Consider the following 12,797-nt stretch of genomic DNA (forward strand, 5'->3'; position numbering starts at 1 on the left):
GTGCTTTCTAAATAGAGAGCTACCATTGGGTTTCTTTTGGTGGACAATCAGAACATCACAGATATTCATAGACACTTGCAGAATGTCTGCAGAGACCTGGCAGTGAACAAAAGCATGGTGACTTGTTGGATGACGTGTCTCTAATCATCACAGAAATATATCAGAGACCTATCTGATCTCCCATGTGCCAACCAGCCGCACACAGCTGTGACTTCTGCAGTGTTGGAACATATGGACACTCTCTTTTGAGGTGATCGACAGATCGCAATGAAACATCACACTGCTCAACTGGATTTATCTGTTGCTAGTGCTGACACACTCATCCATCAGTTGTGATACTTGAAGTGTGTCTTCCCACTAGATTCTGTGTCGTCTAACAGAGAACCATAAAGAGCATAAAAGGACCTTTGTATGGAACTGATAGCACTTTATGAGGCTGAACATGACAATTTTTTGTCGAAAGTCACCACAGGTGATGGAACATGGGTTTATCACTATGAACTGGAAACAAAATGGCAATGCATGGAGTGGCACCCCACCACCTCTTCTCTGAAGAAAAAGTTCAAAACCGGACCCTTGGCTGGTAAAGTCATGGTGATGGCCCTTTGGGATTTTGAAGGGGTTATTCTGTTTGATGTTCCCCCTTATAATGCAATAACCAACTCTGAAGCTTATTGTGCTATCCTCAAGTAATTGAAGAAATGACTTCGACATGTTCATGACCATAAAAATGAAAATAAATGTCTCCTTCATGACAATACAAGGCCTCAAACAAGTCTGCACACCTGAGAGGAACTCAAAAAACTTCATTGGACTGTTCTTCCTAATCCAACCTACAGCCACACAGCTTGTGATTTATATTTGTTTGACCCTATGAAGGATGCAATCTACAGGAAGCAGTATGCTGATGTATGGAAGGTTATTGATGAAGCAGGATGATGGCTCTGACTTTGACCAGTAGAGTGGTACCACACAGGCATATAGGCCCTCATAGTAAGGTGGCGTTAGGCCTTTGCATTGAATGAGGTTGTGGTGAAAAGTAGGGGTTTACAGCCAAAAGATTGGGGAATAACATGCGAGTATTGGAATACTGAATAAAACCAACCTGTTTTCAGACAAAAATGTTAAATTAGTTATTGAATGCCTCTCATGAAATAAAGAAAACCATGCTGATTGTGACCATCAAACAGTGATATCCACCCATTTCTCCAAAAGTAAGCTTTATTTTTTATAAATCAGTATGAATTTTATTTTACTTGCTTGTCAGAGGTATTATTTCAAACTCAGTAGTAGCCCATGATTTATATGAAACATTATGTATGATTTCAAGGATATATAGTGAAGTGTCCTGGCAATACTCTCAGTTATTTTGATGGCATTTTGTAGCTTACAAGTGCTCCATCTTTCTTGTCAACACCTCCTATTTGCTATCTGCAGCTTGAAGCTACAGATGATATTTGCATTCTTCCTTTTTATGAAGTCACTATTCCATGAAATGTCCTGTCAAGAATGATACACTACTTGCCTGCCTTTCCATTTATTTATGACCACATGACATTATGATATCTGGTAACTGGGATGAGAAAAAATGATGTGGAAAACTGTGTTGTCGAAAGGACAAAATATTGAGGAAATGAAAGCTGAAATGTACTCTGCCTAACCTGAGACAATCAGTGATGTGAAAATGGTAATGTAATAGTAACACATTCACACTATGATGTGATTATAGTGGTGTACTATTACCAGTTATGAAGTTAACAATTCCTTCTAAAAGAGGAAATGAGATAAATAGAAAAAATTAAAGAGAAAAATATAAAGATTCTGTTGAATAATTAAATGCTGTAAATCATGGATAATAATGTGATACATAAAGTGTGCTCAGATGGTATAATTAACAGGACACTGCTTGCAAAAGACAGGAATGAGGTATGAATTCCAGAATAGCATATAGTTTTAACTTTTCACATGTAGGTTAGTGTTCAACTACTTGCAAGATTATACCACATATTTTTATTTGTGTGTTTGTCTGCATTTTTCAGATTCCATTATGGGAACTGATAAACACACACTCTTTTTTTATTTGTAAAATTGGCAAAATTTATTGGTGGTGGTCATTTTTGTATTGTGTCATTTTTATGGTTTCACTGTTGCTTTTATTTCCATCACCTCTATCATCAAATATGCACATTGTAATGTCCCCCACGTGCACCTGTGGATTTGAGAGTTGAAAAATTGGCTCCACCTGTCATTTTGTTCATATCTGCATTTGTTTATACCTGCATTCATATCCCTTCAAAAATTTTACACAACATATGATAAACATATTTATAATAGTTCAAATACAACACTATGTGTCACAAGTGCTTACCAGTTGTTCATACTACATGGTTCCCACATCTGACAGAGAGAAAGCAAAGGCAGAATCAACTCTCTGTTGAAAGGCGTTATGAAGAAAGAGATGGGAGATACCAATGTTGCTTTCAAAACATTTCACTCAGTTGGGACTTGTCATCTTCCCCCAGTGGTGCTTCATAACATGATAGTAAAAAGATAGAACTTGATAACTCATAGCTTTTCTAAACCTATCCAGGTAAATTACACTATTTTCATGTTAAAGCTTTTAAAATAATTTGTAAGTTATGACTTGGCAATACAATTGACAGAAAACAGGTAACAAAAAGCAGGTTTTTATGGATGGATTATGGTTCCTTACATGGTTGTAAAGTGTCTTTAATTTTCTGGTGAATAAAAACTATGCAGAGAGAAAAAAAATCATTCAAGTAGCAACCCTGTGGTGGTTGTTAACTTACTCATTACACTATGTTTTGTTTCCCAGGAGTGATAGTTCTGTAGGGTCATCAGAGGAGCTTATGAGAAATTGTGGGAGAAAGGGGGAGTTCAGATGGCTTTCACAGAGCAAGGTAACACAGTGGTAAGACGCTGGTCACTTATATGGGAGGAAAATGGTTGAAATTCACATTGGCATCCAGAATTATGTTTTGTATGGTTTTCCTGAATTGTAGAAAGGCATATTGGGATGGTTACTTCGAAAGGGCATGGTTGAGTATCTTCCCCATCCTTCTCTCATCAGAGCTTGTGCTTCAAATGTCACTATTCCATCAAAATATATTCAAAATTAATAAGTTTAGATATAATCAACATAGCACTATATTTATTTCTTTTTAGCACAAAAACCACTTAATCACCACCACATGTCTGTGGTGGAAGTAGCAGTGCTAGGGATAAAATTGGAAAAAAAAATATTGCTACCAACTGAAATTGGTAGCAAGTTGAGCTGGTCCTTGAGTATCTTTAACAAAATATTTTTTCTTCCATTAGTACTTTAATACATAAAGTGAAAAAAATCATACAATCTCTACCATTTCAGCCCTAAGCCACGTGGCCTCCATTGAATTTCTATTTGTAAAAGCATAACAATCATCTTGAAACATACCATTATCGTGTAGTTCATTTACAATTAAATTACTCATATTACAATAATTTTACATTGCTTTTAATGCTGTGTAGTTCTTGCTTTGTGTTTTTTTACTGAAAAATTATTTTTTTACATGATTACATTAATACTATTTAAATTTCAAACTAGGTACATTGGTTTTGATCATCTGAAATATCATTAATTATTCAGCTAATACCGGGATTCCGCACTTGCTTACATGAGTGCAGTGATTAAAATGTTATGTTAAATTTGTAATCAGTTTTAATTTTTATTTAAAAGTCACAGCTTATGTAAAATTTTACAATTTATGTAATGTAAACAATGAAGTGCACCATTCTTTTGTATCTTTATAGAACATTATAAATTTCACCAGTTATCTCCCAGGGCACTGTCTCTGACACCCCACCGCCCGCATCTCGTGGTCATGCGGTAGCGTTCTCGCTTCCCATGCCCGGGTTCCCGGGTTTGATTCCCGGCGGGGTCGGGGATTTTCTCTGCCTTGTGATGGCTGGGTGTTGTGTGATGTCCTTAGGTTAGTTAGGTTTAAGTAGTTCTAAGTTCTAGGGGACTGATGACCATAGATGTTAAGCCCCATAGTGCTCAGAGCCATTTGAACCATTTTTTTGACACCCCACAAACATCGCCTCAGCATATTACGATAATGTTGGTAGTGAATGCATGACAGATTGAGTTTCAGGTAGACATGGATGCAACAGTCAGCCTAATTAACTCAGATAGTTAAAGGCTCCTGGGTTTCCCTGTGTTGCAACAGCTACTATGTCAATTTGTGACTTACAGGAACAATGCATTCCTTTGAGGGAACAATTCTCAGTCTCTGCATGTTATATGAATATTGAAAGGCAACTTAATACGTTAGTAGTGAATTCACTTTTGGTGCAAAATATTTTGGGGTTAGACACCTGTTGTGGTTTTGGCTTCCATGTAGTTGAAAAACTACATTTAGTGTCGCTCAGACCCCTACCAATATCTGAACTTGTTACTGTGGATGTACAACCAGCTGTTTCAGAATATCTTGGGTTGAACAGAAAATTTCAAGGCACACGTCTCCCTTAAGCCATTGGTGATATCTAATTTTGTTGCTCCCCCCCCAATTCCCTTTGCCATGCGTGTCAAGTTCATGGCCGAGTTGCAGGATTGTTTGGATCTCAGGGTCGTTTCTCTTATTTCCTCAAGTCAGTGGGCCACACCTTTGGTTGTGATTCAGAAGCCAGACAGCATCATGCGCATTTGCAGTGATTTTAAACACATGGTCAACATGCAATGTATTGGGGATGTGTATCCAATTCCATGGCCAAAAGAATTGTTAGCAAAGTTGTCAGGGGGCCAGTATTTTCCATGCACTGTCCTGTGCGACACATACCTGGAGTTGCCGATGGATGCTGCTTCTTGGAATTTCCTGGTACTCAAAATGTGCCAAAGGGCTTTACTATTTTAATCTCTTGCCTTTTGGAATCTCATCTGCACCAAGAATTTATCGATGATATTTTAAGCAGTTGATTCAGTGCATTCTCTGTTGCGTAAACCTCAGTGACATCTGGATAGTGACATGAGAAGAGCATTTAAAAAATCTGCCAGCCTTCCAACACCTTCAGTAGAATAACCTTTGATGCAAACTGGAAAAATGTAGTTTTTTTTCTTCCCAAAGGTGCAGTTTTTGGGGCATATGCTAAACAAAGATTGCCTTGCCCCTGTGGATGAGACATTGCTGGATTCTTCTTGATTGTACAGTAGGCTGTGGCTGCCATGGCCACTGTCCCGCTTTTCTGTAAAATAATTTCCCCAGTCCAGATAGAGGATGACCCGAGGGCACTCCTTCTGAAGTAGCTTTGGTATGGCATATGTTTTTTCTGCTAAGTTTAGCGATGTCCAGGGTGTGCTCATGCTTGCCACAGAGGAGCAAAGCTGTTGAGTAGTCATCCATCTGGCATTACATCCTTGAATACTCTAGCTGCTGCACGTGTTGTGCTGGAGTATGTATCATCTGAAGGCTTTGGTGTAGCATTATATTTGCTGGCTGGTGGCTGATCACTTTGGTGTCATGACTGAGAGAGCTACACCATTTAATGTACCCAAGAAGCAAGAAATAAATGAACTTTATTTACTTTCATCAACTGAATACAACAAAACATTTGTTCATACATGAATCAGCACTACTTTTTCCAGTCCACTGGTAGTTCCTGACATAGCACTGTGAGGGATCCAAAAAGGGTTATACAATGCGCCCAGATTGGTGGAGAGCAGTAGGGATCAAGGATGGTCCAGGATAGAGGTCCTGGCAAGAGAGAAGGTTGTAGCCAGTCGTAAGTAGCATGGCTGCTGTGGAGCGATGGGCTACACTGGAGAGGCCATGGACCCAGCTGGTGTGATCTGGAAGTGATAGTGAGCTGTGCCCTGATGGCTGCTGATGTCAGGTCCAACATGCAGAACTTGGACGAGATGTGGGGTGAAGACTTCAGACATGGCTCAGAATAAAGATGTCAGCAGCTTGTATGGAGAACTCAGATAAGATTTGAAGAGAAGCCTTGGGTGCTACTCTGAGTGAATGACTGTGTTGGGATGAAAGGATCTCTGATTGAGGGCCCAGTGGATGCTATTGGTGCTCAACCCAAAGTGAATCCTGATTCAAACTGGATCCGGTCAGCTGGGCGTCATATTTTATAGCCAATGGAAGGACACTGCTAAGGTGATCAACAGGCATGTGATCTGCGGAGGAAGAATTAGTGTCTGCAATTGCTGTGCCAAATGCCGCACCTCTCACACCTCTAGTGATAAAGCTGGTGACATGTGTTACTGTAGCATATGTAGGAAATGCAATTCGCAACAAACACAGAGAGCTTATGTTGTGGTTGTACTGTTTATCCTGCATCTCTCATGGCAATGTTGCCAGTGGCCTGGAGAGGCAGCAGCCTGCAGTACATGTCTGTGTTGCATAATTTTGGATCCCAGAGGATAGAATAAATCTCAATATTAAACACCTTATGCGGGGTTGTGTGGCCTGTGCGCAGAATCAGTCTGCACTGCCATGGCAGTTTTCCCTTTGGCCAATTCCGTAGCATCCTTTGGACAGGGTGCACATTGATTTTGGGGGGCCTTTCTTTGGGTAGCATGTATTTTTGGTCGTAAGTGCTTCGTCAAATTTTCCATACATTGCCAAACTGTCCTCCACTATGCTGACAGCCACTTTTCCTACATCTACATTCATGTGTGGCTGGCCATTTCTGGTATTGGGCTCTCCTCGGACCCTAGTCTCTAATAACACTCAGGAATTAGTTTCTTGGGAGTTTGCAAATTTTTCATTTTTTATCCACAATGGTATCCAGCATATCACTACCACCCAGCTTCTAAGGTGGAGGTGGAGTAATTTGTGCAGATGTTTAACACTCAGATAAAAAAGACTGTGTCTGCCACATCCCATGACAAAGCAATGTCTAGTTTTCTTGCCATATACCAGGTGATGCTGGTTAATGATTGCAGTCCAGCAGGGTGTTTGCATTGGTGCCAGATTTTGGATTTTTGAATCTGTTGCGTCATGAGTCACATGCCCCGACCATTGCGGCCCACCCTGTTTTCCTCACAGGGCTGCTGTTTGGGCCCAGTCTTTTGCCTGACAGCAGGGGGGCTGCCAGCAAAGTGGTGGCCCATAAAAGTTGGCATTTGTTTATGGTGGATGTCATACGGGAGCAGCTGACTCATCATTCCAATCAATTGCACCCATGGGCTGTGGGGCCCCCACTGCCTCCATCTCCAAATCGACTGCATGATGTAGTTGGTCACAGCATTGGCCAGATAGAAGGCTCCCAGTTACCTCACCGTGCACTCTCTGCTGCTCCCTCTGCACCTTCTGCCATTCTATCTTCGAGCAGAAAATGGAGCACCAGCAGGGACAGCTCACATGACCACTGATGAGAAGGCTACAAATTTGACCTGGCACCCTCCTTCCCCTACTTGCCAGAGGTTGAGTCCTCACTCCTGCTGATGGCCAATCTTCACCACAGCCTCCTCAATCTTTCACCTCTCCAGCGGAACTAGCTGCATCCTTTTGTGGTCAGAATCTCTTGCCCTTGCTGGTTTTTTGATGGAGATTGTAGCCAAAGCCATGCTATTTTTGGCTCTATGTGAAGAAAATGCGTTTTTGGGGAAGGAGTATAATTTTCACATGTATGTCAATAATACTTTTCATCATGGCCTATTTTATTGTTTTAAGCTGTAGACAATCCACTAGCTGCATTTGTTATTTTTCTCATATTTTCCTGCAGATCTGAAAATGGTCATTGCTGACCAAAACTGGTTGTCTGAGAACCTAATAAGTTTGTGATCATAGACAAGAAATAAAGAAATTTACACTTTCTGCATCTTTGTTCCTTTTTCGACCATCTTGCAGCTTGTGAAATTTGTTTTTATTCTAATGCTCGTGTTCAGGTGGTGTCAGGACACTCTGCTCCCCATAGATTGACTTGCTCATTGAGTTTCATTCTCTCTTCCAGAGTTCAGTTCTCAGCTTGCTGTTGAGCCACCATCAACTCATATAATATATGTTTGTGCCGACAATGACAGTCTGTGCTCTCGTCACACCTTGTGCAGATATAAAAGGATGGAAATGATAAACAGAAGTGAGGGAAGACAATAACTCACCTGTAGCTGATTGTGGTATGATGCATATACATATGCAACAGCACGGAAATTTGATTAACTTTCAAACTACCACTATTTGTTGTTAGTAATTATTCTGACAAACACAATCACACACATACCGAAATGCACCCGTCTGCAGCCATGACAACACAAAATGTCAAATACGAGTAGTAGTATAAAAGCTAGTTAAGCCCCTGTGCTGTTCATGTATCTGTGTGCCACATATCAGGCATGATGATGATGATGATGATGATGATGAAGAGGTCCCATACTCCGAGGAGCGTAGGGGACAAAGTGGGAGACTTGCACTGCCGTACTAGGCAAGGTCCTAGCTGAGTTTGTTTGCCATTGCCTTCCTCCCACTGTAATGGGGATGAATGATGATGATGAAGATGCAGGAAAAATCCCTGACCCCACCAGGAATCGAACCCGGGACCCCGTGCGCAGGAAGTGAGAACGCTACCGCAAGACCACGAGCTGCAGACATATCAAGCATAATAAATGTTATAATGTCCTTTCAGTTTATTTCACAGTTGACATTTGACCATTTGATTCAATTCTCTTCCTTTTTTAATTGTTTGACATTTTTGCAACCAAATAGTTCTAAGTGATTTTTGTGTGTGTTATTTTCAAAATCATTGGATATTCTATTTCCAGACTCTGATATCACGGATACATTACACTATTTTGCAACAATCACAAGTCTTTGTAAACAATTGGCAGAATGTTCTGTCAGTTGTTCAAGTCCTTGATAACAGAAATCCACTCATTTGTTGCAGAGGCATTCGAGAACTGCTATGTGAATGTTCTCATTGTTGGACCATATGTGATTAGTGTAAATCAGTTGTAGAAATAATTCAAAAGCCAAGATCACTTAAATACTGTATACTGGATAACTGGTATGCCGACCGTTGTTAGTTGAGCAGCAGTCATGTACTAAATAATTTTATCCTGTGGCTGCGGTGTTACATATCTTATGAAATGAATGACCATGAGAGCAGTTGTTTTTTTTTATTTTTTGTGACAATGATTTTATGTCAGCTGGTCTACCTCATGTATTGTTATGTCCAAATGGTTTATAAATGTTAATCCGCATTCAGATCCGATGATGGACCTTAAGTGTTTTGAAACCGGTTATCCAGTAAACAGTATTTAAGTGATCTTGGCTTTTGAATTATTTCTACAACAGTGTGATCTCCCCACTACACATTATGTGTTCACTGCAAATTAGTTCCTCAGTTGCCTGGACATTGTCTCTGATTTTCAGTGTCTATGGCCTTTACTGATCAGAATCATGTACACCCTTGGTCAAATTGTTGGCACTTTTCCACTATGGTTGGACCCTGCTTTGCATTTGGTCCCTGTAGTGCCAGAATGTCATGGTGAATATGTGTCCAATTTAAGACATTTTGCTTACAAGAATTGTACTATTCCTTGTACATCAACTTTGGTGTATGCTTCCAGTTGCTGCACCATTTCGCTTCAACATTGTAGTTCACATGTTAACCACACCACGATGGAAATATGTTGGCAGGAAATCTAGAACCTGTGTTCTCTTCCACCAATGCAGCATTCTTGTTGTACAATGGTCTTAGTGTGGGACATGTGTAACTAACTGTTTGAAGTCCCCCAATAGCATAACAATGTGAAATAGAATAGTAGTGCTTATTGTGACTACTATGGAACACTGAGATATGGAACTCTACAGAAAAGAGCCCTGCCCCACCCCTGACCTTTTTCACTGTTTAGCTTTGTTGTATCTTAGACTTATAAAACAGTTTTGTGACTGTCATATTACTTTAATTTTACAAACAGCACAAGTGTTCTTATTTTCAGAGCAAAGGATAGAGCAAGCTAAAAAGAATCATAGACTTCAAGAATATAAAAAGAATTCCAGTCTAATACCAATACAGAGACTACCAATTCCGAATAAACCAGGTGCCTCGACCCAAAGGGAACAACAACCATTAGTTGAGTGGGAAACAGATGAAAGGTACTGTATTTTTTTAGCTATTAATTTGATCATAGTATTATCTGTTCATGCGGAGATAAGTTTTCTTTCGAATGTTGATGCAGTGAAAGTATGAGGAGGAGTGAAAGTGGTGATGAGAAGAACTAGGGAAAATGTGAAGCTTACACTGTGGAATGGTTAGTGCAATGAGTAAGAGGTAAGATGATAAATGAAAACACTTTGGAACTGATGGATCATAACAGAATACCCTTGTGGGGACTATGGGCTAACAGAATAAGGTGCAAATAGAATTATTACTGTGTCATAATGACAAAAATGTAAACAATGAAGAAAAACTGCAGAATTTTGGAAATGAACTTCCTGAAATTGAATCTCCAGGGCTATAGCATGGCAGTCAACAAATCCTGAATTTTGCAGCAGGTATCTTATTATTTTAATTTCTTATCAGCCCATTTGGTGATATCCAAGTGCCCTTATGAATGTCTTTGTGTGGGGAGCACATACTTTTAATCACCAGTCCTTTGCTAAAAGCAAATTCAATCAGTTTCCAGCCATTGTTATTTGATTACAGAGTAAGTAAAGCCTAACTTTAATGAGAACAGGAGAATATGGTTTCCGGGCAACCAGTGTCATATCATAAATGCAGGAATGCTATGTACTCTGTTTGCACTACTAGAACAGCAAATGTCATTATATTTAGTGACTTTACAGGGGCTAGGACATGAAGAGTAATTTCTCAATTGTGCTCATGAATATATTTTATGAGGAAAAATATTGTGTTAGTTAGTTGGAGGTTATTAGCCATAAGGTTCTTGAACTGGTTGCACCCAAATGGAGAGTGACTCCATCCATGGAACTGTCAGAAAAACTGCAGAAATTTATATATCACGGGATTGGGCTAATTTCATCAGATTAGTTCCTAGGCAACCGCTGATAAATGCACTTGAACATGAGCACAGCATTTTTCTTAATTTCAGTGAACTGCTTTGTTGATGATAAAACACTTTGGGAGGGTCAGTTCCTTGGCTAAAGATAAAATGGTTGCAATACAGGTGTAATTCACCTGGGAATGTATACTATAAATTTTACCTTCAGTCCACAAGAGGAGTTCAGGATATTAAATCTACCATAGAGGCAAATATCTCGTGAATTATGACTTGCAACCCATTCACATGACACCTAAACAGTTATCTGCAGAAAAGGTCAAAACCTACAGCCATCAATGTCTTTTATACATCCACAGAATAGGGCATTATACCAGCAGGAGACTGTGTGGGGTACTTATCAGATGAAAGCAATGATGAATAATGTTACAGTATGAAAATTATATTTTATTTGAGTTTTTAGGAGTTGTTTCACCGAGCGAGGTGGCGCAGTGGTTAGCACACTGGACTCGCATTCGGGAGGACGACGGTTCAATCCCGTCTCCGGCCATCCTGATTTAGGTTTTCCGTGATTTCCCTAAATCGTTTCAGGCAAATGCCGGGATGGTTCCTTTGAAAGGGCACGGCTGATTTCCTTCCCAATCCTTCCCTAACCCGAGCTTGCGCTCCGTCTCTAATGACCTTGTTGTCGACGGGACGTTAAACACTAACCACCACCACCTTTAGGAGTTGTTTCAGCTTTTGCTATTATGAACTGATACACACAGCAGTGATTCCATGTGGAGAAGATCTTCAGATATTATATGCAACATTGTCAAATATAGTTTCTTTTTATACCAATATAAAGGGATAAGACTGAAATGTAGAACATGCTCTGTTTTTAATTGCACAAGTACCCGGTTTTATACTGTTACCTAAAACAGCAAAAATATGCATATTTCTTAATTAATAACGGTCATAAAAATAATCAAATTCTAAAAGTTACTGGAACTAATTCAATACAAAGATGTCCAATGTCAAAAAAATTATAGTTCAGAAAAGCACAAGAGAGCTTTTAGATAACACCAGTAACAGCATTTATGATCATGTTTATTAGTGCAAAATATGAAACTGCAAAATAAAATACTAATGTTTAATAAAGTGATTAGGCTTGATTGCAAAATGCAGTCAAGATGGATTGCTTTATTAAAATTGAATTTAGATCACTGTTTTCCAACCACGTTATCAAAAATAAGTTTGAAACTTTTCTCTAAATTTCAATTCTTGACTTCCACAAACAAGATTTTTTTATGTTGGTTGTTCTTGCATTAAACCACATACATACTGAGTTTACTGCATTCTCACTGAAATTTAGGTCTCGCTGATATGTGTATTCATACAGAATCACCAACTGAACATAATAGATATTTTGGTACTCTACTGTTATGCTCGCAGTACTGCATCCCACAGCAAATAGTCAACACTGGTCTGGATGCAGTTAGTTTATATATACGCAAGACATGCGTGCAAGCCGATACTGGATCCTTCTATCCAGGAACACACAGTGAAGTAATTCAAGAACTGTGGATCAGGACAATAAATATGTTTCAGGAGGTGCAGCACCTACTTGATTCTGCCAACAGTCATTATTGACACAAGGAATATTGCTGAAGATTTAGAGCCTACCAGACAAGATTATTTAATATGAATCTGAGAAATATTCCAGAGCTAATGATCTACCAAAAAGTGCTGTGGATGGAGACAAAGCCGGTAGAGAAGCAGCTGGGCGAGGTGGCAGCGGTGAAGCCTAGCAGAATACTCCATGATGGCAGTGGAAGATTCCAGTGGTCTG

The 12,797-nt window shown here is 39.6% G+C and overlaps 1 protein-coding gene across 1 annotated transcript in view; it reads left to right on the top strand.

Moving 5' to 3' along the window:
- LOC126191354 (protein FAM219A) overlaps positions 1-12,797 on the top strand; it is a 107,118-nt gene that overhangs the window by 65,048 nt on the left and 29,273 nt on the right. The window contains exon 3 of the mRNA XM_049932194.1: positions 9,947-10,103. Within this exon, the coding sequence (XP_049788151.1) occupies positions 9,947-10,103 (157 nt within the window). The remainder of the gene's footprint in view (positions 1-9,946; positions 10,104-12,797) is intronic.

The sequence above is a fragment of the Schistocerca cancellata genome, chromosome 6, assembly GCF_023864275.1.
Source record: "Schistocerca cancellata isolate TAMUIC-IGC-003103 chromosome 6, iqSchCanc2.1, whole genome shotgun sequence".
NCBI lineage: Eukaryota > Metazoa > Arthropoda > Insecta > Orthoptera > Acrididae > Schistocerca > Schistocerca cancellata.